The sequence below is a fragment of the Cucurbita pepo genome, chromosome LG03 (genome assembly GCF_002806865.2).
Source record: "Cucurbita pepo subsp. pepo cultivar mu-cu-16 chromosome LG03, ASM280686v2, whole genome shotgun sequence".
Classification (NCBI taxonomy): domain Eukaryota; kingdom Viridiplantae; phylum Streptophyta; class Magnoliopsida; order Cucurbitales; family Cucurbitaceae; genus Cucurbita; species Cucurbita pepo.
Window position 1 is genome coordinate 8194121 of NC_036640.1, and position 24646 is coordinate 8218766.

The 24646-nt window shown below is 35.3% G+C and overlaps 2 protein-coding genes and 1 long non-coding RNA gene across 4 annotated transcripts; 1 reads left to right on the forward strand and 2 right to left on the reverse strand.

Moving 5' to 3' along the window:
- Positions 1 to 681: 681 nt before the first annotated feature.
- LOC111790347 (mediator of RNA polymerase II transcription subunit 8) lies at positions 682 to 14678 on the reverse strand. 2 transcript variants are annotated; one of them, XM_023671224.1, is made up of 11 exons: positions 14326 to 14678; positions 13816 to 13940; positions 8882 to 9006; positions 8608 to 8791; positions 5221 to 5328; positions 5048 to 5112; positions 4184 to 4495; positions 3361 to 3570; positions 2048 to 2101; positions 1261 to 1309; positions 682 to 1140 (listed from the first exon to the last, which is right to left on the reverse strand). In XM_023671224.1, exons 1-11 carry the CDS (start codon positions 14538 to 14540, stop codon positions 935 to 937), a joined length of 1653 nt encoding a protein of 550 aa, XP_023526992.1. In that variant the 5' UTR covers positions 14541 to 14678; the 3' UTR covers positions 682 to 934. The 2 variants fall into 2 exon arrangements, with proteins under 2 accessions (XP_023526992.1, XP_023526991.1); XM_023671223.1 differs by having other exon boundaries at positions 4184 to 4498.
- A 2062-nt stretch (positions 14679 to 16740) lies between these two features.
- LOC111790371 (E3 ubiquitin-protein ligase MARCH1) lies at positions 16741 to 20779 on the forward strand. The gene is made up of 8 exons (XM_023671255.1): positions 16741 to 16778; positions 16892 to 16968; positions 18640 to 18965; positions 19179 to 19264; positions 19496 to 19642; positions 19804 to 19906; positions 20139 to 20251; positions 20408 to 20779. The coding sequence occupies exons 3-8, from the start codon at positions 18728 to 18730 to the stop codon at positions 20498 to 20500; spliced, it is 780 nt and encodes a 259-aa protein (XP_023527023.1). The 5' UTR covers positions 16741 to 16778; positions 16892 to 16968; positions 18640 to 18727; the 3' UTR covers positions 20501 to 20779.
- A 546-nt stretch (positions 20780 to 21325) lies between these two features.
- Positions 21326 to 22776, reverse strand: LOC111790391. Its single transcript, XR_002814469.1, has 2 exons — positions 21896 to 22776; positions 21326 to 21763 (listed from the first exon to the last, which is right to left on the reverse strand). It is a non-coding gene; the product is annotated as an uncharacterized LOC111790391 (long non-coding RNA).
- Positions 22777 to 24646: the final 1870 nt, after the last annotated feature.

A 24646-nucleotide genomic window follows, 5' to 3' on the forward strand; every position in this document is an offset into this window, starting at 1 on the left:
TAAATATAAAAAACTTTAACACCCTACCTCGTGATATTAATATATGAACAAAAATTATTTATCTATATCTCATAAATATAAAAAAACTTCAACACCCTGGTAATCCGCGTTGTTTCCCTAACTAACTAATTTATTTAAAGTTATTAGAAAAGACCTAAAGTCATTTAGATGTTAAATTTTTATATTTATATTTGAAAAGGCTCATAAATGAAAATTTTTATTCGTTCTATCATTTAAAAAAAAAATTAAGAGACTTCTAAAGATTGAAGAATGAGATAAAAGGAGTTAAGCGAACAAAAAAAAATGAAAAAAGAAAAATTGTTAATTGTTAATAAGGAGATAGAAAATCAAAGATGTAGATGATTTATGAATTACAGATAAAAACGATTTCCACTCATATACCAACGTAAATAACTTTTTAAAGTTTAGTATTAATACTTTTAAATGTTCAAAAATATTTTAAAATAAAAGGATAAATAAATTTTTTTAAAAATTGAATGTAAGAATACTTTTTTAATAAATTTAAAGGTACTATTCAAACTTTAATATTTATAATAATTTACCCTATACTTTAATTATTAATAATCATGAGAATTCATTTATAAAAAAAATCACTAAATAACCATGTGTAAATTAATAAATGGAAGAGAGAGAAAAGGAGAAGAGAAGGGAAAGAAGAGATGAAAGAGTAAAAGTGGTAGTCCCACATGAGGAGTTGATAACTCCCCCACTCTCTACTCCTCCAAACTACGCCTAGTTTATAACAAGTCATTGGGCCAAAGAAGGGGCAGATTGTTTACCCACCCTAGTAAACACACAATCCAAAATTCAGCAGTATGTACAAAACAGTACTAAATTAATCTTCCTCTACTACCACACAGTAAATAGATAATGGATTGCATTACATGCAGGGGCTACCAACGCACAGTGCTCATTATTGCTGGTTTTGCTGTCTTTGCTGGCCGAAATTAGGGTGAGTCTGTTGCATGTTCTGAAGTGGAAGCATACCAGATTGGAGAGACTGTGCGTTTGTTGCCATGTTACCAAATGCACCTTGTGGGGCAAGCTGCTGCTGCTGCTGTTGCTGTTGCTGTTGCATAGGCATCATACCACCCGCGCTGCCTCCTCCCATGTTGAACACTGAGGGATAAACACCGGCTGATTGTTAGAGAGCAATATCGTAGAAATGTTACACACAGACCATATTATTATTATGCATCTGCCTTAACCAACACATCAGTGAGCCAAGGGACTACATACTCTGATCACTCAGAATTTGAGCATGGCTTCGCTGCGGATTGCTCCCATACTGAAACAACAAATTAAATGCCAAGTGAAGGGGAAAAAAATATTCGAACAATGATAGGGGTACAGACTAGAGTTATGTAAAAATGATAGTGAGAGTGCCATAAAGAATACGCTTCTGAAAAGATGTTAGAACTGCTCTAGTTTGTAGGAGACATGGTACATATTGGATCAGTAGCATATGGCAGTAAGAAAATCTGTCTGTATATTGGTTACTTGTACTATCAATTATTGCGCTTATAAATAGAATTAGAAATAATCCTAAAATCTCACCCTAAAATGAATGAAACGTAAAAATTCTTTTAAATAATCTTGGACATTTGGCCAAATGGTGTACATACGCTGCAATATTTGATCACTTGGATTTGCTATGAAGAAACTCAGGTTACCAGAAAGAATGATCATGAAGTATTTGCACAAAAGAGGAAGACCTTATTGAACTCAATCAACATATACAGTGATAATAAACCAACTGCAAAGATAATTTCCCGTAATTGTCGTCCCCAAGCAGCTTAGGATGTTTTTTTATGAAAGACTGAGAAAAACAGAAGATCATACCAAATTAAAGCCGAACAACAAAGAGGAAGAAACAACATCCATTTGTATTTTCCAGCTTAATATACCCTATAATAACAGACTACGTCTAGATTTGCATACACCCTACACCCCAGCCTCCTATCTTCCCCTCAACAGCACTTGGGAAAAAAAACATTAGAAGTTTAACGAGCAAATTAGAACAAACCTGCACACGTGGCATGAGTGGTTGCGATGACATTGTAGCTGAAATATTTGGAATCTGGAAAAAAAAAAAAAGATATAAATAATTCAGTGACAATTAAAAGAAAATAAAGATAAAATGTATCATATTGAGGTGTCAACTGTCAATTTACGTTTTTTAGAACTACAAGTGGAACCTGAAACCCCAATTTTTAGTGTGTTAAAATTAAAACAGGTTGTTGTATTATACAAGTCCCAGCTGTAGTTTCGTGGCAAATTTGACCTATAGGCCTTCATCTCCAAGGCTACATATTTGAACAATACTATTTCTATTAGTCATGGACAGATCAAAGTGCTGCCCAAAAGAATTTCTAAATCTCAAAAAGATGTGTCAGAAGAAGTCAAATTCTAGATCAGGATTTAACTGCTAGTGAAATAATTGCAGACAACAGATGTCACAAAAATGAGTGATTTACAATTACAACTAAAGTTTGAGGAATTCATGTCTCAGTTATCATCAAATTACTTTCAGATTTCATTTGCAGAGGAAGAAAATGGTTGCTTCACAACTATGAGGCAACTTTATTATGATTATTATTATTTCTTTTGTGATTCTCATTTTGGGAAGATTTAGTGTATCATTTGTATTTTGAGTCTCTATAGTCTAATCATGGTTGTAATTACCCAACAGTTTTCATGACCAGCTGGAGATTTGTTTTGCAACTCTAGTCTTTCTATACATTTTCCTTTCTCATGGAATGGAAATTTTCTCTTATCTGAAAAAATGCATCTTTTGGTTATAATAATTAAAATAAAAAAAAATTAGGGTCTTATGTTAGAAAAATGTTATTTGAATAAAACGAAATCAGTAGGTAATAGGATAAATTGACTGCATCGCGTCACCAGAGAGAAGTATCAACAATAATTGTCCACGTTGACAAGTTGAGAATAGGGACAAAAATTGCCTAAAAGAACAACCGAGATGAAACTCTAGGAGCTGCAGTTTTAATTTCGGTAAAGCAACACAGCTACTTGTGAACAGAAAGGAAAAGATAAGCTCATTCATGTAGGAGCAGTAAATATTTACGTAGTAGCAGTAAAAGCAACACAACACAGCTACAATGCAAGGGTCAAAGTTGTCTTCTCACCATACATAGTAGCAGTGATTTCACCACTCGAAACAATAAGTTTGAGGAAAAGTGGAAAATTAACCTAGAATAGCATAACATTTACTTCATGCAATCTACTTGTTGATGGTAATATTAATCCAACTACATCTAAGAAAGAAAGAAAAGGGAACACAAGATATTAACAAAATGAGGGATGGAAATATCTGACCATTTGAGAACTTGGGGTAGTCTGCGCAGCATTAAACAAACTACTGTTAGCAGCACCAGAAAACTGGCTCAAGTGACGATTCATTTGATTTCCTTGGCCAAGCTGGCTTTGAGTAATGCCATGTTGAATGTGACCAGAAGACATCTGCCTTCCCTGAAATTGCTGGTGTGCCAATGGCTGTGAAAACTGCATCTGATGCTGTCCATGAATCTGGGATGGTTACAAAATAAAATAAAATAAAATAAAATATAACTGATCCCAGAGAAATCAAGGAGCACAGTCTGCATTGTGCCTCCAAGTATTATATTCAGATGCTTCTATATTGATAACTCTCCTTGTGTTGTGAGTTGAGAGGTCACCCAATTTACAACACAACTGACTACAGTTTAAAATATCTTTTTTATGGGACTTCACTTAGAAATATGTCTTTCTCAAGTTATCAGTAGATGGTATTCGTGGATGAGGCAAGTATTTTTCAACAGCCATGCATAAATAATCTGATGTTAATCAATAAGAATACGCTAATAAAATAATTGAATAGGCCATGGTTCTTTTGATATCCCAGTAAGATGACCATTAAATTGCCATCACTGCATTTCTTTTTCCTATTATAGTCGAGGAATAGTTTCTGACTAAAATAGTACCATAAATGTTAATATCTAATTATAATGATTTCATGAACTAAGAAGGTCCCAGGGGAAAAGATGGACGATGCTAAACATTCTAAGTCTTGAAGAATGAGTCTAGTAAACATTGAGAAAATTATAACAGATTAAATTGTCCAAGTGTTATTATTTACTTTTAGTACCAGCAAGCATATTACCTGTCCTATTCCTTGCATAGGAGATTGCCTCATCTGTTGTTGAGCAAGGAGTTGCTGATGCTGAGGTAGTTGCATCAATTTTTGCCTTTGCTGGACCTGAAGTTGCTGCTGCTGCTGCTGCTGCTGCTGTTGCTGTTGCTGTTGCTGTTGCTGCTGCTGCTGTTGGGTCTGCTGTTGAGGAGAAGGTACGTTCATAACATTCGCAGTTGACCTTGGAGAGTTAGCATATGGCAATGGTGACGTTGTGTTGTCAAAGGATGTGGCACCAGAAGGCGATGCAGCTGACCTTCCAACAAGTTGTGATCCAGGAGGCTGCTTTAAATATCAAATGAAAAGGACAATCAACAGCAATTGCAAAAAATTGAAATTTCTGATTATATGCATGTGTGTACGACATACAAGAAGGTAAGATAAAGAGACCATTGATGTTATGATGCAGAATATAAAGTATAGAGTTATTACTAAATCTAAATATGCAAACAAAGCAGTCCAAGTGCTCAAGTTCAAAGTCAATACTGATGCAAATATTCGTAGGAAGAGAAGGGAAAGCAAGAACTGCGAGAATTGGAGAGAGTCAGCAAGAAACTTTTCAAACTTTTAATTCCTGACAGTACCGAATATACTACCTAACCTCATAAGGATGAAGGAAAGATATAACTCACAACCAAAGAAATCCTAATAAAATTAGGGAACTACTGACACAAGATAATTCAATCACATACACTAGGGAACCTCGAATGAAATGAAATCTGTTAGCCAAAAGTTGTTTGCCTTAGGAGAACTCAGAACACATTCTATAATTCAAGGGGGTGCAAATAAATCAGAGTTGAGGAACCGCTTCAAGGGGCAAGGAAATCATCTCACCTGTAACAATGATCCTGGACCACCAATATTATGTGATGTTAGAGGAGTATTCTTTGCATACATACCTGATAGACATTTTGTTAACTTAGTAAATTAACAACAAAAAACTAGTGCAATTTAGTAAATTAATATATAAACCACTCATGCTAAAAAAAAAAACAAAAGAATGTTACCAGATGTTTCATTAAAACTCTGCACTCCATCACCTACATTCAACACATCTACCAAATGCATCGGAAGTGTTGGAGTAATCTGCCGTTGATCAATAGGTAATCTTAATCCTGCATAAACAAGAGATGCAAGCAAACTGAGAAATAAAGTTACAAATTATTGGCATAACAAGGACTACTTTATTTTTATTTTTTTTATTTAAATGAGAAAATTAACTTCCAATTGAGAAAAAAATGACAAAAGACCATTGTAACCAAACATGAAATCCAACGAGGAATCAAACATCACTTGAATCCTTTTCCAAGCCTCTAAATACTCTATCATTCATCTCTCTCCAAAGATCCAACAACAAAGCACACACCCGACAAGCCACTATGAACAGCTCTTCTCCCTAAAAAGAGGATGGAGAATGTACTCTTCGATCATCTCATTTCAGTTCTCTATGGTGGGTTAGCTGAAAGTCGAACGCCTGCAAAAAATAACTCCACACAAAGTGCGCAAAGTCGCATCTCTAAAGGATATGATCAAGGTCTTCCTCTACCTGTTGAGAGAGGATATTGTTGAAAGATATGTGTATTCCCATTACAGACCTTTTGAGAGAGGATATTGTTGAAAGATATGTGTATTCCCATTACAGTTGACCTCTCCAATTTATTTAGTTGGATTTTATTTAGATTTTAGTTACCTAGTACTTGGGGATTATTATTTAGATTTATCCTATCTAGGAATTTATTTATATTTCCTAGTATCTACGGTTTCAGATAGATGATCTATCAATTTAAACTTAGTCAATCCTTCCATATAAAAGGGACATGTAATTCTTTAAAAACAAAGAAGAAAAAACAACCATCTAATTTAGGCTTGCAACATGGTATCAGAGCCTTTCTATTCTGGAAATCTGATTAGAACCAAAACGCTAACTTTATTGGTGAAGCCTTCATCGCTGCCGATCATTTATCGTTGAAACTTCATTCAGAGACTTCAAAGCTGCCATCAAGTTTCATTCAGAGCCTTCATAGTTGTCATCCTATAACCAATTTCTATTCAGATTGTGCAAAAAAGGTAACCGGTTACTACCCTGCTGATTCATTTTTGTTGACTAAATTTCTTCCCAGATTAAGATTCACCATCATGTCAGAAAAATCTCAAATCGTTCTTCCAATCATCATCACAAAACATCAAATTTTTGAGATTTTGACTTGAAGCATTCAATAAAGGAGAGAACCAAAGGTGTCGGAGGAAGAAAAGGAGGCCTCAAAACTAAGATCTCCAAATTCATCAAGTCTAGACTCCAATTCTCGAATAGAAGAATCGGACGGTACCTTAAGAAAGGTCACTACAGAAAACCTACTTCGTAGATTATGAGTCCAGTATCAGCTCTACTGTCGTAGTGTTACCAATTGAACCATACACTCCAAGCGGAGTAAGCACGAGAGAGACGAGCAAACCCCGTGGAAGTGCTCCAAGGGGAAAGTATGCATGAGTTATGTGCTCTCACGGCTTCAACGGACGGATTTGCTGGCAAAATAAATTTATTGAAGGCCTTCATAACTTCCGTGGACAAATTTATTCAAAATCCTCATATCAAACGTGAACAAATTTATTCGAAGCCTTCATAGCTAGCTTGAAAAATTTATTCGTAACCTTCGTAGCTACCATTGACAAATTTATTCGGAGCATTCATAGCTACCATTGACAAATTTATTCGAAGCCTTCATAGCTACCGTTGACAAATTTATTCGAAGCCTTCATAGCTACCGTTGACAAATTTATTTGGAGTCTTCATAGCTACCGTTGACAAATTTACTCAGAGTCTTCATAGCTACTATTGACAAATTTATTCGGAGCCTTCATAGCTACCATTGACATATTTATTCGGAGCCTTCAACTATCAATGGCAAATTTATTCAAAGCTTTCATAGCTACCATTAACAAATTTATTCGAAGCCTCATGGCTAATCAGCATCCACCTAAACCAAATTTATTTAGTGCCTTCATAGCTACCATTCACGTCATGCCTTATAATTGAAGTCATATCGTTGATGTCGTGCGATCAATATTGCACATAAACCTATCTGGTCCAAGTTGACTAATAGATATATCCAATCACTTTGAGGGGGTGTCGAAGGATTAGCCTTAAATTAGGAGATATGTGTAATTTATAAGTTAGTATCCAAGCTGAGAAGGAATGATATCTATTACTCAGCTTGAAGGGGAGTAATTGACCTCCCTAATTTATGATTTATTTACATTTAGTTACCTAGTATCTAAGGATTATTATTTAAATTTAGTTACCTAGTATTTAGAGATTATTATTTAAATTTAGTTACCTAGTATCTAGAGAAATTTAATTACCTAGTATCTAGAGATTATTATTTAGATTTACCTTATCTAGGAATTTATATAAATTACCTAGTATCGAGGGAATTTAGATTATCTATCAATTTAGATTTAGTCAGTTTTCCCTATAAAAGAACCTGTAATTCTCTATGAGAAGAAAAAACAGCAAATTTAGACTTGCAACAGATGCAAGCCAACCAATGGAGGCCACTTTCTAAAGTGTGTGTCAACTCGCACATGAATAACCTTTCAGATAAAAAAAAAAAAACAACCTTTTTCGAAATCATGATCTTCGAGAGAGACAAGAAAACAGAAACTCTAATGGGATAAGATCCATCAAACAAAGACATCCTTATGAGAAAAGACCACGGGTTGGCCACCAATTACTCTCTTTTTAACACCTCATACCCTTTGTTTTGCCAGAATTAAACCAACCTGCCATATCAAAGCATGGTAGCGTGGGCTTGTGACATAGTTGGGGGATTTAAGAGTGTTTGGGAAGTATGAAAACCAATCGTTTTGGGGCTACAACTCAACCGGGTTTCCCTAAGGTGTGTGATTGAGCTTAGGAGCAAAGTGTCTATCGCCATATATGCATGCTCCATAATTCAAATGACCATCTCTAAGGAGCGGCATCACTCACATTCAACAACATTCTACTTGTCCTTCCTCTCACAGCAATTCTTTTCACAAAATCTCAAACAAATTTGCCACTTAAATCAACTCTGCCGACAAGACAAGTTATGATTGCGTTTCAATTCATACAGAAATGATAAGAGAGGAAATGGTTGCTGCACAAATCAGAATGCCCGTATTCAATTATGCACCACAAATTGATGAAGTATATCATGAATTAAGAAATAAATATAAAAATCTGTACTTTTCATAGATATGTGACAATTTGGCAAGTTTAAATATAAATATTATTTTTTTGGTAAATAGCTCAATCACTAGTGACTTACGAGGCATCATACAGTACTAAACAATATATGACCTACAATTGATTAAAATTAAGATATCAATCAATGACTATAAAAGTAATGAAGTACCTTCCCCAAAGTTAACAGCAGCTCGGAGTAAATTCTCTTGCTCCTGAATTTTTGCAGCTTGAGCCTTATCTAAAGTTGGAGCTATTGCTGGCCCTTGACGCATTCCGAAACAATATGCTTTCCGAGTCTCAGCTAATATTTTTTCAGCACTTTCACAGGCTGCTCCAATCATTTCAATTCTAGTCTGTAAGAAAGGTAAACCTAAATGCCGGAGGACTTTCTTTAGAACTCAAGGAGTTGTACAACCTACAGTTATTTAACGAACTTCTAGTACCTTTAACTTCTCAATCTGTGTAGATATTGGCATATTTTGCATCCCAAGTAACAACTGGTCACGTTTTGAATTATCGTCTACCTCCATCTCAGGCAATAGTTTTGAGGACAACATAACTGGTAGTACTGGGCTCACAAAACAGAAGAAAAAAATTAGTGGAAATCAAAATTTCACAAATGAATTATTGTCTCATCTTCCTTCTCTTGAAATACTAGTTGAGGGATCATCTGCAATACTAATTTATGTCTACCATGCCAGGAAAAAGATGTAAAATAAGCAGACAATAGTGAAGAAACACCAACTTCCAAGATATTCCAGCAATTACAGTTATGTGACATACCAGACACCCAAATAGAAGGGCTAACATCACAGTTAAGTACTGTTCCATAGTAATTCATTTTACTATACTAATAAAATTAAGCTTCGAGATAATGAGAATTGTGAGTGCTTATGCTTCTTCTCCCTGCTCTGGTGAGAAATAAACATGGCAATTGCAGATAAAAAACAGATATAGAATCAGTTTGGAAGACAAGCCATTGCCGCAACCAAAAGCCAAAACAGTATATAGAAGCACCCTACAATTGATATTTATTCAAACACACATGAAATATAAAATAGTTATCAAACCAAATCCCAGGCAGGAGGCCTCTAATTGAGTGCCAGGGAGCACATTCAATCCTGAAGATCATACAAAACTTTGTCAACCCAAGGCAAGAGTATCAACCACTAGTCTACCTCGCTTATTTACATGAGTAGAGGTGGATAGCTTGCCACCAAATCTTCTTACAAAGCTATAAAATCCTTCACTTGGACAAGATTGCAAGCACACCGGGCTAACATGGCCGGACAGCCCAATAATGCACTTCTAGAGACCGAGCCTAAGTTATGAGACACACTTGCACCCAACTGAATCTTTTCATTTGGACCCCAATCATCCTTCTTACAGTAAAATAAAAACTAGCCATAAAAGGATATAAAAACATTTAAGGATGATTCAAATCACATACTCTCTGTGTTTAAAAAGCTAACAATTAAAGATCATCTTGTGTTGCATAAGAACTTTTTTTTCTTTCAATGACTTAACTTGTAAGAAATAATAATATGTTGAACAACTTTAATTGACATTTTCAATGTATGAACAAGACATATTACACTCAAGCCTTTTCCAATGGTTAAAGATCGTCTTGTCTACATCTGCACAGCGCCTAATGTGCAGTGTCTAGTGACTAATAGCCACAAGTAAGACACTACGTGGCCTCAAATAACTAGCCAACAAACTATATCGTCACAACCACGTAGGATAGAGTCAAAAATCAATTATTGAAAAAATCACTTGTGGCCTATTTACATACACACAGTCTACTATATATAAATATTTTCTTTGATTTTAAAAATGGTTTTATGTTTTATAAATAGGGAAAAAAATCTTGAAATATGTGCCTGGCAGGTTTTAAGAAAAGAGAAAGAAAGAGAAAAAAAAAAAACAATCTCAAAAACAAAGGATGATGGTGGTGATCATATAGAAATAAATAGTACTTCCAGAGAGTAAAGGCTTTAATTTTGGGTATATTTCAAAAATAAAAATAAGATAACATTTAATGAAAGCACGTTAACAGAAAGAAGATCTATTAAACAAATATAATTAGAACATGTGGATGCTCCATCAAAGCTTCCCCCAATGGTTGAAAATTGGAGGATCAATACTCGATTGAGGGGCTGGTCAGGCCACCGTTGCATACAGATATTAAAAGGGCTTAAATTCATCATCACATCTTAGAACAAGGAAACCTTTGCCTACATCAACTCATGAACAGTCCAAAGCTCCCAAAGAAGATCTATTAAATCCCAGCTTCTTTCATTGGCAGCCAAATACGGGTCTCTTTGGAGAAAAAGATGCAAATCAAAATGGCTCAACAAAGGGATAAAAACAGCAGTCTTTTCCACAGAAGCGTGGCTGCCAAGAGAAGGAAAAACGCCATTCTTGAGATTCTTCCTAAAGATGGTAAGAGCTTGCTGTCAGAGAAAGATATTGAGAACAGATTTATTCAGCTTTGACAAGTTATACCAAGAAAGAAGGCTGCAGATTTCTTCCCCACCCTTTGAATTGGGATCCAATTACTCTACAGCACAATTCTGAACCTGAAAAGGTTTCCACAGAAGAGGAAATTTGGCAAGCTGTTAAGGATTTGGGATTAAACAAATCTCCTGGATTGCATGGTTTTGCAGCCAAGTTCTAAAAAAGATCTGAAACATGATTAAGTTTGATATCATAAGGGTGTTCCAAGAGTTTCTCAAGAAAGGTATCATCGTTACTAGTCTCAAAGTCCGTTGAAGATTTTTGGCTCATCACTCTCATATCATGTATGTACAAGCTTATTGCAAGGATATTATACGTTAGAGATTTTCTTTTAGTCAGTGGCTTGATGGGCCGCTTCTTGATTGAATTGCCTTCTCGATTGATCTAATTATTCTTATGCAATTTGTTCTTCTATATATATATATATATATATATATATATATATATATTGGCGTTTGATATTATCAGGAAGGCTAAAAAATGTATTCTCCACACCATCACAGAATTTCAATTTGCATGTGTTGCAGGTAGGCAAATGCTCAATGTCTTCCTTATAGCAAACGAGCTCATCGATGAACGAAAAAAAAGAAGGGAATTTCCATGAAACTAGGAATTGAGTGAGCCTGTTAACAAAGTTGATTAGGGTTTCCTAGATAAAATACTTGTGGCTAAAGGCTTCAAGCAAAGATGGAGAAAGTGGATTAGAGGGTGCATCTCATCAACAAACTTCTCCATCATCATTAACAGTTAGACTAAAGGCAAGACTCTTGATTCTAGATGACTACATCAAGGTGACCTTCCCTCGTCTTTCCTTTTCATTATTACTGTTGATTGCTTCAGTAGAATTATGATACATCCAACAAATAGGAATTTGAGTAAAGGTTTCGACCTAGGTAAGAACTGTAATGATATACATCATCTACAGTCAGACGATGATGCCATCATTTTCTCCATAAAAGGATGAGCATGCTTTATCTAATTTTTTTAACATTGTTAGTCTTTTTGAGGAAGCATCCACGCACAATGTGAATCACCAAAATCCAAAATTTTGGGTCTACATATGGAAAATCAAAATGTGGAATGTCTAGCAAACAAGGGTCTCTCGAATCAGTCAAAACTCTACCTTGGCCTTCCTCTCAATGGCAAGCACCACTCTTGCTCCTTTTGAGATCATAAGGGAGGGAGACTCACTCTATGCCACACTATTAAATCTCCTGTTGTCAATATGTCATGCCTTTCGAGGTGATTCAATCCTTAGAGAGCTTTTTTTTTTTAAATCTTTGAAAAGGAAATTGTGATAAAATGGGTATACATCTTATAAAATGAGAAAATATTATCCCCATGGAGAACGAGAGGCTAGGATTACATAGCCTTATGAGCAAGAGCAAGAGCGAGGCTTTACTGGCAAATGGATTTGGAGATATCAAGGAGAAAATTGGCCCAGGAAGGTCGTTGATGCCAAATACTGCTCTACTCTTGAGAACAAAAAATCTTATGGAACCTCTATATTTATCCTTTGCCAAGGGACCATGGAAAGCCATCTTAAAGCACCATAATCTGATTCATGCTCGGATGACTTCCAAGACTGAAGATGTGGCTAATACTTCATTCTGGAGTGATGTTTTGCTAATGGATGACATATTGGCACGTAACTTCCTTTTTACTATATGATATTTCTTTGAAAAAGAAAATTGTTGTCAAAGATATGTGAATGACCTTATCAAAAAAGAGATATGAGGAGGACTGAATCAAAAGGTTAGAATCTTAGGCAAATAATGAACTTAAAGGATGTTGAATGAAGCTAAGGAATGGTACATTCTTTGCACCACCTGTCCTCATCTCAGCTATCCAAGTCTTGGACAAGAATCTTCAAAGCTGTAACCAAATGTTACTTTCACTGCAAACCCTCTCTTGCTGATCTCTCACAATACACCGTCTATCCCCCACTTATATTATACCATTTGGAAAGACCACTACTTTAAGAAGGTGAAATTCTTACTCTAAGAGATTAGCCACAAGGCGGTACACACATGCTAAACTTCCATGTAGAATATCTTATATAAGTATATCTCCTCGTTGGTGCCCTATTTGCAAGAATAACTCCAAATTTCAGAGCCACGTTTTTTTTTTCATGTGAATATGCACAAACTTTTTCTTTCAACATCTGGATAGTCTACGACTCCCCCTAATGGTCTTACTCTTAGCCTCTCTATTACTCTTATCAAACATCCTTTTTGAGTTCAACAATCGTGGGATGGGGGATCAAACCATCAACCTCTGGTATGGTAATTGGTATTCCATTAAGCTAGGCTCGAATTGGCTATTTGTGGACATCCTTTTAAAATAGAAGAGAAGCTCCTTTAGGTGAACTTTGTCAGGGCATTCTTTTGAAGTTCTTCGCAAAGAAGTCCTAAAAGACAAGGAACTTCCTTTTGATTGGATTGTTTTATATGAACTTTGATACTATGGTTTATTTGGCTACTACTTGGTATAAGTGCTCCCTCTTTTTCCATCACTACCCCTTTTTTCTTTCTTTTATTCATTTGGAGAGACTTTATGTAACTCTCTTGGATTCGGGTTTTTCCCCTCTTTTGTAATCTCATACAGNAAAAAAAAAAAAAAAAAAAAAAAAAAAAAAAAAAAAAAAAAAAAAAAAAAAAAAAAAAAAAAAAAAAAAAAAAAAAAAAAAAAAAAAAAAAAAAAACTAAATGCATTCTCTCAAGGCAGAAGTTCAAAATAAACAAGCAAACATTATCTCGATGTCTTTAAGAAGTAATTTCAAGCACACAAAACAGAAATTGTCATATTTCCTTTTACTCCATGCTACCAAGTACTTGGAAGGGATGCAGGTGCATACTTGTAGAATTCTCTGCATTAACATTCTTGGGATGTACAACAAAAGCCTTGGAAACTTTCTTAATTTCGTCAACGATGTTGAAAAGCTCGAGATTCACCATAGAATATTGCCCCAATATGTCTTGCCTGGTGTAGAAATCAACTACACATTTAGCCAGATTTGGAGAAAATTGAATATATAGAGAGAGAGAGAGAGATTACGATGCTTTGATGTTTAGAAAAATAATTAGTACATGTAAGTCCAGAAGATAGGAAAAATGATTTACTTTCTAACATCAACGAGCTATTAGGAAGTGTAGATGAAGCGAAATAAAAGAAACTACATGCTCGAGTCCTTCCCCTCCCCACATCAGATTGTCTTTTACCCCCGGCAGAAATAACACAACGATTCTCAACGTTTAAACAACATAACTTCAGTTTTTTATCAATCGAAAGCCAATCAGGAACTTAAAAATTCAAGCATATTTGGAAAATATCACAAGAAAAAACGATGCGAAAGATGAGAGTGGACCATTTAGGTGTCGTATTGGTGCGACCGTAGACATCAAAATCTTCGAGGATCCGAGAGATGGCTTTAAATAGAGTAGTAGCTCGAGTCTTCACAGCCTCCAGGTTCAACTGTTGCTGTACCGCCTGGTTTAGCCTTTCTGCGACAACCACCTGCGGCGCCAGGAGAGGCTGTTGCTGCTGAGGCTGATTCTGCGCCACTCCATCCATGGTCGCCATTAGCGAGAGACAACAGTAGCCCTGTTGACAATGGCACGCGACGAGAACAGCGATTGCAGATCTCTCTCAGGGCCTGGCGAGGCTTGCTGAGGTGCTCCAATTGATTACCGTTTTAACTGGAACCTTGCTCCGTTCGGGCTTTAGGGGTAACAAAACAAGGAATATCTTGAACAGCGATTGGGTTTTTTTCTTTTTCTTTTTCTTTTTTTCAATTTTCGCAGCCGAAAATTCGGATTTTAAAAACAATAAAATATTTAATATTTAATATTTAACGACCAATTTGTATAAAATTAAACCTTGAAATATTTAATATCTTTATAATTTATTATTTGAAAATAATATAATTTTACAAAAGGATGCTAGTAGAACAAAAGACAAGAAAGGGGGTTCGCGGATGGTGGATATTCGGAGGACCTATGGTTTACGTGTTTAAACTCCGATCGTATAGTTGGGTCTATGCCTACTCTACGAATTCACATAAAAGGAAGATCTGACTAACCAAGTTTTTGTGTTATTGAAAATCAGGAGAGAGAACCGAAGTCGGACTAAATTTTAAGGGTAAGTTATTTGTTTGGATATATGAGGTCTTCAAATCTCTCTTCTGATTCAAAATCATGGTGTAATGTGTATCCCCTCTTCGGCTCTTCTTCCGGTCATCGAATAGATGAAATAAATAAATAAATTGATTTTTGTTCAAGAATTAAATCTTATTGGAACTGTCCATATCCCGTTCATCCTTCGGAACCATATCACATCTCGGATTTGATGAAATAGGATGAATTGAGACGGTATTTTGTAAATACGTAATTATCTTGAATATATGAACTATTTCTTTATTTTCCGACGCACTGACGATGATTCTCAAATATCGCATAATAGAATCTAATACGATGAGATATAATGCAATAGAAATAAAGACACAGGAAACGAAACGGGTTACCCACTCTTAACGGTCAAAGCGAACCCTTTCATTTCGAATTAAAGAATTCGGAATGAATCAAATCTCTCAGGTAGGATTCGAACCTACGACCAATATGTATGTGTTTTTCTCACCCCATTGTAAATAAAAACAAAAAGTAAATAATAAAATATTAAATATTAAAATAGTATTAATAAATCGTTTACTAAATTTAATTAATTTTGAACTATATATACATTTTTAATATAATCTGGATATGTTTTACCAATTTTGTCGATGAGAATTATAATGAGTTAATTAAATGTAGGAGCATAAATGGATGTAATAAAAAAAAATTAAAATGGTATCTGTTGTATTAATTAATTAGCTAATCAATTTAAATTTAAAAATATATATACTTTTACCTTCCAAATTAATTTTAAAAGTAATATTAACAATAAAAAAACAAATTAATTCCTACAATTTTGAATTCAATTATGAGCTTATTTAAGTTTGGTTGAATTTAAAATAAATAAAAAATTTATGCATTCAATTAGTTCGTAAGTTCCTTTAGAATTAGATCGACCAAACCAATTCAAATTTAGCGTTAATTTAAAATATATATTTTATAATTATATATACATGCATATGTAGTTTTAGTTAATTTCATAATTAATTTTTAACTATTTATTCTCTAATAATTAAAATTTTAAAATATATATTAAAATTAAATTACAAAATTTAATTATTTGAAAATAAATAAATAAACATTTTACTTCTAAAAATAAAAATTTATTTAAATAAATGATTTAGAGAAGTTAAACCAATCAACTTTAGTTGGATTAGTTATTTAATAATTATTATTTGGGTTGACAAATTTACAACTCGAATAATTGGACTGGGTCTAAAAGAATGGCTCGGCAGAACCCACAAACACCCTATAATGACCCATAAGCAATTTAAATAACAAATAAATACAAATTAATTAAATAGTTATGATAGTATAGAATATTAGTTATAAATGTAATGAATTAAAGTTTATTAAAATCTAAATAATGTATTGATATTTAATAATTGATAATATATAATTAGTAAGGACTAATATTAATTAATTAATTAATTATATTACATTTTAGGTTTATTTTTGGGATATATATATCCAATATGACAAATTCTAATAATATTATTTTTCAATTTTGAGAAGTATGGGAGATTCCATTTTTGGGAAAAAAAAAATTCTAAAAATAAAATAAATAAATATAAATATAAAATATAAATGGTACACCTGCCTCGCATTCCCTGCTTCCGAATCCGCGCTATTACGTGGATCTACACATTTGGTCCGTCCCGTGACCGCTCTGTTCCTTTCAATCATCCATTCAATTCAATCAATTTGGAAATTCCATCTTCTTCTTCCTCATCTAATTTTCAATCCCTCCTCTGATTCCTGCAGACATCGGATCCTCCGGAGATCCTCCATGGATTCCTAAACTACGCGTTCTCGTCTGCTCTTGTTCTGCGCTTCCGCCGGTACGACTTTGATTCCTTGATCTATCTATCTTCTCCCTGGTTTCAATTCATCCATTTTATCCGAAAATTTATTCTGTTCTTAATCGTTGTAGGCTTTTTTTTTTTTTTTTTTTTTTTTTTTCCTTTTGAAGGCCAAAAGTTACTGGCGATCTAAGAAAGGGAATATGTATTCACTGGAAAATATTGTTTTTTAGATATTGTGGTTTCATGTATTTTGCTGCTTTTGTGCGCTCACTTTGCATTGATCTTTAATTATAAGTTCATTTCAGTACGTTTCTTTGCACAAACAATTAGTTTCTTTTTAATGGATGCTACTAAACGAACATAAACGACGGGATGGTTATGATTTTAGTCTGAAACTGAATCATTTTCATCATAACCGAGAATCCTAAATACAGAGAATGCTTTTGTCAAAAGCTTGAATTGCTAAGATTATGTTGTCACATGAACACGCGAGTATGTACAGTTTTGTTACTTCTCAAGGCAAACACTAGCTTCAAATTTCTCACATTCGCGTATAGAGGACTAGCAGAAGAAGGAAGTTATGAGAAAAAAAGATATGGAGGAGTGGAATAAATATAATCTCAGCTAGCGCACTAAAAATTTGAGGCTGCTGGAATGTGATTGTAAAAACTGACTGGTTAGCTATGCTAAACTGGATGCTAGGTAGCAGTTAAACGTCCATTTGGAAGCTCAGTATAGGTCAGAGCACGTAGATCCATTGCATCTCTCTCTCTCGCTAAATTTATAGTATTCTATGATCTCAAGGAACGAGGATGTTGATTAATTCAGCCTATTCTTTCAAGTCTTGTAAACGAACAATATTGTAGATTAACGGGCACAACAAACTCTTCCACCTCCCTTAAGCTCGTAACGTAAGATTCAATGCAGCGTAGTTGTTTTTGAGGTCCTTCATTAACATTTATACAAGGACCTACTTCTCATTTCATTATGTCAATTTTAGGATCTATGAACCTCTCCTGATTTGAGAATAAAATTTTGGAGCATGTTCTGCATTGATGGATATGATTGGTTGATCAGGAAGCTTGGTAGTTGGTTTCATCAGCTCTAAAAGAATAATTTACGTTGAAGTCCGATGTAGTTCATAATTGCATGAAAGAAGAATATATAGAGGTTGTGGCAGCTGGCGAGACATTTCATAGCCACCCTTGTCTCCCAAGCTTTGTCACTGCTCTGAAGAATTAATGAACCGGCAAACTTCAACACAAGAGAGCAGGAAGTACTAACCAAACCAAACCTATTTCCCATTGATAGGCTAGGTGCCAGGAGCTCACTTCCATGCCTGGCTATTATAATGAATAGTTGTGGCCATGGCACCCCCAAGGAATCTCAAGCACTTGTTTGAGAACTGACTGAAGTATTAACATTCATGGCATAGGGTTTGCAGTGTTGAACTTTTATTTGAAACCAATGATGTATTTTATTCACTGTTGAAATAAAAAAGTAAGGTTGCATATAAAGGTAACTTCCCCCTAAATTTGAAATATAAAGAAATTGTCATTGCTTCGTCTAGGATTGTGCTTTAGCATGGAGATGTGGAAGTTATGAGAACAGAGCGAAATATAATCCTGTGGTTAAATGTGTACACTTGATTTTCTATGCATATGATTTCATGTCAACGTGATTGCTTTTCTTTCCCGAATTATGCAGGTTCGTTGGTTTCCATGTAAATGGTCAACCTGAACAATAGCTCAGGCGATGACTATGCAAGTCTGACTCAAGAGCGAGGCTTCACACCATGCAACTGGTACCAAATAATGATGAAAATACAGATGATATTCTGGAACGTGCGCCCATTTTAAGTCAATTGGATTTTCTGCCACAGTCAGTGGGATCATCATCCTCTGCTGAGATTATAGCTATAGGGAGAGAGAGCTCTGGTAGTGATGATGATTCACACAATCTTAATGTTGATGAAACCAGTCATCTGGTGAATGCAGACCAACCACAATGTCGTATATGCCTTGACACTGGAGGTTTTTAACATTTCTTTCTGTTCAATATGTAATGCAATTTCATCAATTTCAATTAAGACTGTGTTCCACAAATATTATTTTAACAAAGCAAGAACATTACACTTACGTTCACTTGTAGGTTAAGACAGTGTCAGTACATGTATGTATATTCTGTTTTTCTTCTTCTGAAGCTTCGATTTACTATTTTTAGTATGAAAATGAATTTGGTTTCAGGAGAAGATTTAATTGCTCCATGCCACTGCAAAGGCACTCAAAAGTATGTCCATAGATCATGTCTTGATAATTGGAGGTCCACAAAGGTCAGTTTTCCCTCATTTCATATTGCTTCTCTACAGTTAAATCAACACTTTTTTTCTGGGGCCATGGACTGTGGTATCGAGTGCTACCAAATCATAAAACTTCCACGGGCTGATAACCTATCTAACACATCTCCTTTCATATATCTTTCAAACGTGTCAAATTCTAGAATGATCAAGTTTTCAATTTTTTTTTTTTTTTTTTATTCTAATCCATTTGAGTAATTGTATCAGGAGGGCTTTGCTTTTGCTCATTGTACAGAGTGCAGAGCTATGTTCGTGTTACGTGCAAATGTCCCTCCTGATCGCTGGTGGTTGAGACTGAAGTTTCAATTTCTTGTTGCTAGGGACCATGCGTTCATTTTCATTATTGTTCAACTGGTAAATTATTGTAATTATATGTTTTATTTGGCCATCCACTTTTCTGCCAAGGTGTTTAGTTCATGTTTGGCTAAATATCCTTCATTATCATTATGATATAAATTCATTTCATTGTTATGATTGATTTTTCTAGAGGGGTCTTCGCTATGTGCTTTGAACAGATTGTGGCATTCTTGGGGGTGTTGGTGTACAAATTCTACGGAGAGGAACTAAGGGAAATGTTTGGTTATGAAGAACACCCATATGGGTTCTATGCCATGGCTGGTATACTGAGGCTGCCAACTAATTCCTTACTTTTTATTCTTCTTTATATATGTATTGAATATTTTAGTGTAAGTGAATGTTCTCACACAATATTTTGGTTTCATTCGATTAGAAGAATTTAGGATTAGCAGTTGAACGAATCCTTGCCTGAAATCGAGTGCCGGCTTTAGGAAATGTAGTTGCTCTACTATCTATCTTTTTAATTCTTCGTTCTACAATTTCTTTTCTGCAGTCTTGGCGATCATCTTGGTTGGCTTACTCTATGGTTTCTTCATAGCCATTATATGCGGGCAGAGGATAAACGAACGCCACTACCATGTCCTTGCTAAGCAAGAACTGACAAAGGTCCAGTAACGATTTAAAGAGAATAATATTGTCAAGTTATTTCCATTTTATCTCATTTCATCTCTCCAATATGGGGAACTGTTGGGTTCCTTCATTCTTCTCAAATTGTCAAAATCCTTGTGCTTACTAAGCTGATAATAGCTTTCTTGGTTTCAGGAATATATAGTTGAAGATCGAGAACATAACAAGAACGTTCCTGAATTAGACCCCAGCCATGTTATGGAGCTAAGGATGTTGGGGCTGTATTAATCTGAAATTGGTGAATCCAACATTGGGCACTTGAAGGCTTCAAGTAAGGAACTCTATCCTGTATTCCTTTCCACTCCTATGTATCGCAAGTGGAGAATTAGTAAAAATATAGGTAGAGTTGGCTCACCATTACGTTGCATAATCTTTTGCAACTTGAGATTTTAATTTGTATTATACTGCAAGAATCCCCATATAATTGGAGGCTTTCATTTTTTGATCTCGTGATCTTAGACGTACTTTTGTGTTTGACCAAACAAAGCAAATTTTTCCTTCTGGTTTGATCTTGTTTGAACAAATAACTGCAATGAAAAACCTTAATATTTGAATGGTTTAAATTAGTACCTTCAATCATACATCATATAATTTATGCTCTGAAACTACAAACTATAGTTCAATTATTGAATTGTCCATTTGGATGACAGGCCAAGTTCGTCCATAGGTTTCTAATGATTTAATTTTAGTGTTTTGAATTAGGTTTTGATCCCCAAATTTTGAAATAATAAAATGTTGATGATGAACATCTCTCTCCTCTCATCTACTCTCCTCTCCAACCATGCCCTCTTCCCCTTCGTCTCTGTGGCGCTAACGACTTCCTGCTTCTTCTTCTCCATCTTATCCTCGTTCTTCTTCTCATGGAAACACCCAGATTTGAAAACAGAGAATCCTTTCTCTCGCTCACAAATATAAGAGAAAAAAGAGGGGGAAAAACAAAACAATCATTTGTTTTAAAACTGGCCTCGTTGTTTAGGCATATCCAATCCGAGCTGCAAATAGTTCAGAAGACCTTGATCATATTAACACCGAAAAGAAAAGATCATACACCGATGTAAAACTTTATCCAACACGTTATGATATTTATATTCGTAATGAAAACAAAGTAGTGTCCATACGTAGGTGATATATCTTAAATAGGAAATTTATTTACAAAAATGACACTCCTATATTTTGAAAACGAAGTAGTGTCCAACAATGTACATGTAAATCAACGAGTTGACTCCCATATTTATGTTGCAACTTCTCGGGCATTGGTGTCAAGACCATATAATGGGTTAACTATGTCAACGGGATCAACTCGTCTTGCTTGCTTGGGGTTATGCCCCTTTAAGACTGGTAGCTACGCTCCTTGACTCAGTCTCATGAGCTTCTTGATAGCACTCTTTCCTCTTTTGGAGTATACAAAGGAGAGCCTAGCATGTGCTTAGACTTCTCAACCCCCATAATAAATTGATCTTCCGCTTAGACTTCTCAAAAAAAAGTTGTCTCCTGCAGCAAAGGATGCTCAATTATTTTATAGATGAATGCAGCAATTCATGTGAAAGCCCATGAGACAGATCTTTGATTGATTTATTTGTTTATTGGTTCAAAAAATTAATCGGATTAGAAGATCATCTTTACCTTTCGAGAAGCATAGATTACAGCTCTGTAGGTAAAGAACGTATCATCTACGCTATGAGAGACTCTCCCTGTCAACTCCACTAGGCTACCGAAGAAAATTGCACCCACTTGCACCTTCCCCGTCTATACACCCAAAGATTCTTGCCTTCCCTTTTCACAAATCACAACTACTGCAAGTCTTCATCAGACTTTATCTTTGACTGCATTCACGCACAAAATAAATACAATAGATCTTCCTGGGAAGACCTTGCTTGCAATAGCTTCGAACTTTTCTTCCAACCCAAGCTGTCAACTCTTTTCTATCTTCTCAAAACGATGCTTTGTTCTGATTAGAATAATGATGTTTGCTATGGCTAATAGACTCGGGAGAGCTTTAATTTGTGTTGACAAATTTATGTAGTCTATCCAAACCAAATTAGGATAAACCTAACCTAATCTAACCTAATCTAAAATAGCCTAAGCAACTGCTAATTTCCAAATCTCAAATTAAGCTACCCCACCCACTATGTTTCATGTTCTAATCTGAAATTGGGGTTGGAAAGAATCATGTTTTTTCCAATATTTAGATTTAAATTACAACATATAAGAAACAAAATATACAACACACCTGTGAATACTTGGAAGAACCAAATTATCCAAAAGGAAAAACATTTAAAAGCAAAGGTCGGAAAACAGTATACATATGTGATAAAATTCAAGATATACTGCTGCTAGTAGATATTATGTGTACTTTGGCAATGACGGACAAAGAGACATTTGATGAAGAACGCTCAGCTGGGCCAGCTGACATCTATACAAGCCCCTCCCCCTCGCTCGGCCATCTTGCTAATCAGTTATTGGTTGTCTTCTCTTCTATACATCAGTTTTACAAGGCAGGTCGAGCTGCAAATAGTTGTGCAGAGCACGTTAATAACATCTCAATTAATGACCAATAAATGAACCTTGGAAGTTTAAATTCCTTCCAAACTCTCTCCCAATCAAAATCATGGGCTGAGTCAAAGATTAGAAAGCAATTTACATTCACGACATAATCATGAATGGTGCAAGCTTAGCACCAAAGGATGCATACCTCAGATTATGAAATCCTTCCAGAACACTAGAAATTTCCAACCACAATGAAGAATGCAAAAACTAATTCCGTAAATTACAATACAATATAATTTCCAACAGAGAAAAATTGAGAACATTCTTCACTTGCCGATTTAAGAACCACCAGTTATGTGTTGCCATGGAATTTCCAACTATCGTTTCCCTAATTTTGAAACATAAAGAACAACTAACAATAGACGCCCGGACCAACTTGAAAAAAAAAATTCTTCAAAAGCTCACACCGTTGCACTCGCAATATGAATAGTTTCTTCGACCAAAATATGTAAACCACAATTTTTTAAGAAACGAGTATAAATAATCAAAAGAGGAAAGGAAACAGGCTAAGGATCGAGTAGAGGGTACCCCAAACAAAGATACAAAAGAATGATCTTCCAATAATTACACAAGGTTTTAAACACCACCACACAAGCTGCACACTAAAGCGTTAGAAGTTGAAAACTTATCTTCCTCACCATAAAGCGATGCAAACAACAATTTTGGAAATCACTCCCACATATATCAATCTCTAGAATACTTTCCGGCCCTCCCTCCTAGTTCATTAATTTGGAATCCATCATATGGGTTACAATGTGTTATCACTGTTTGAGACGACAACTATGTTTCTCATTACAATATGGAGTGAGAGAAAAGGGAGTAGAATACGTTATCAAACGAGAGTAGAATACTTGACAATCCGAAGGGTGTTAAGTTTATATATATTAACCCACATCAAAGGAACTTTCAAGTTAATTCTTTGATTTAAAAACCCTCAATCTATGTATATAAATAAGTCATGAGGTAAGATAATATATAATTGAGACTTCATCATAACGGCAGAAACGAATTTAATATAAGAAATAATAAGCACGAACCCAGATCAGCTGCCAATTTATTAGGGAAAGCAGAAAGCTCTCAGGTTTCCTCGTGGTCAGAGTGTTGGGAAGCCTCACATTCAGCCGAATTGGTCTCAACCTCCGGCTCAAGAGAAGGCAGATGGGCACCTACCATGAAGAAAATTATATATACATAAAAAAAAGAATAAATTCAAAATGAAAATGCAACAAAAGAAGAGCAATACCTTGAATGAAGAAATGAGAAGAAGGCCAGCCACGGACGGTAGTGGTAGACAAGGATTGCTCTGGAGAGAGAGGGTTAGCGACGTTGTGAAGAAGGTTGGCGATGGGAGGCAAATGGGAAGTAGAAGGCAAGGGAACCCAATATGAAGCACCGGGAACGAAGGGGAGCCAGTCAGGAGCCGACCGGCGAACAAGGATCCGTTGAATAGCGTCCTCAAGGTTCCGGAGCAGGGGATCAGAGGAAGGAGATTCAGAGAGGTCGGTGAGATCGTTGTCGGGAGAGGAGGAGAACGTACGGCGGTCGAGAGATTGAAGGGGAGATAGACGAGGACGAGGACGAAGAAGATTTAGGGTTAGGGTTAGGGTTAGGGATCGGGATTTGGAGAGAGAGAGAGACATAAGGATTTTTGCAGAGAAACGGAAGGAAGGAAGGAAGGAGAAACAGATGGAGAAAAAGCTAATTTAATTTAATTCTAAAATAACCGACCGGAAATGATAATATATAGCGTCGCAATGACACGTGTCAGATGACTGTGCATCGATCTAGGAAGCAAAAATTAAATGGTAATTAATTATTAAAATCAGT

Bases quoted from the DNA above. Each gene is read 5' to 3' on its own strand.
- LOC111790347 (XM_023671223.1), bottom strand. From the start codon at position 14,540: ATGGCGACCATGGATGGAGTGGCGCAGAATCAGCCTCAGCAGCAACAG. The intron at 5,329-8,607 runs GTACTTCATTAC...TTGTTTATGCAG, and splicing joins TGCTGTTAACTTTGGGGAAG to GATTAAGATTACCTATTGAT. The intron at 2,102-3,360 runs GTCAGATATTTC...TTTTTTTTCCAG, and splicing joins CTACCCCAAGTTCTCAAATG to ATTCCAAATATTTCAGCTAC.
- LOC111790371 (XM_023671255.1), top strand. From the start codon at position 18,728: ATGCAACTGGTACCAAATAATGATGAAAATACAGATGATATTCTGGAA. The intron at 19,643-19,803 runs GTAAATTATTGT...TGCTTTGAACAG, and splicing joins TTTTCATTATTGTTCAACTG to ATTGTGGCATTCTTGGGGGT. The intron at 20,252-20,407 runs GTCCAGTAACGA...TCTTGGTTTCAG, and splicing joins CTAAGCAAGAACTGACAAAG to GAATATATAGTTGAAGATCG.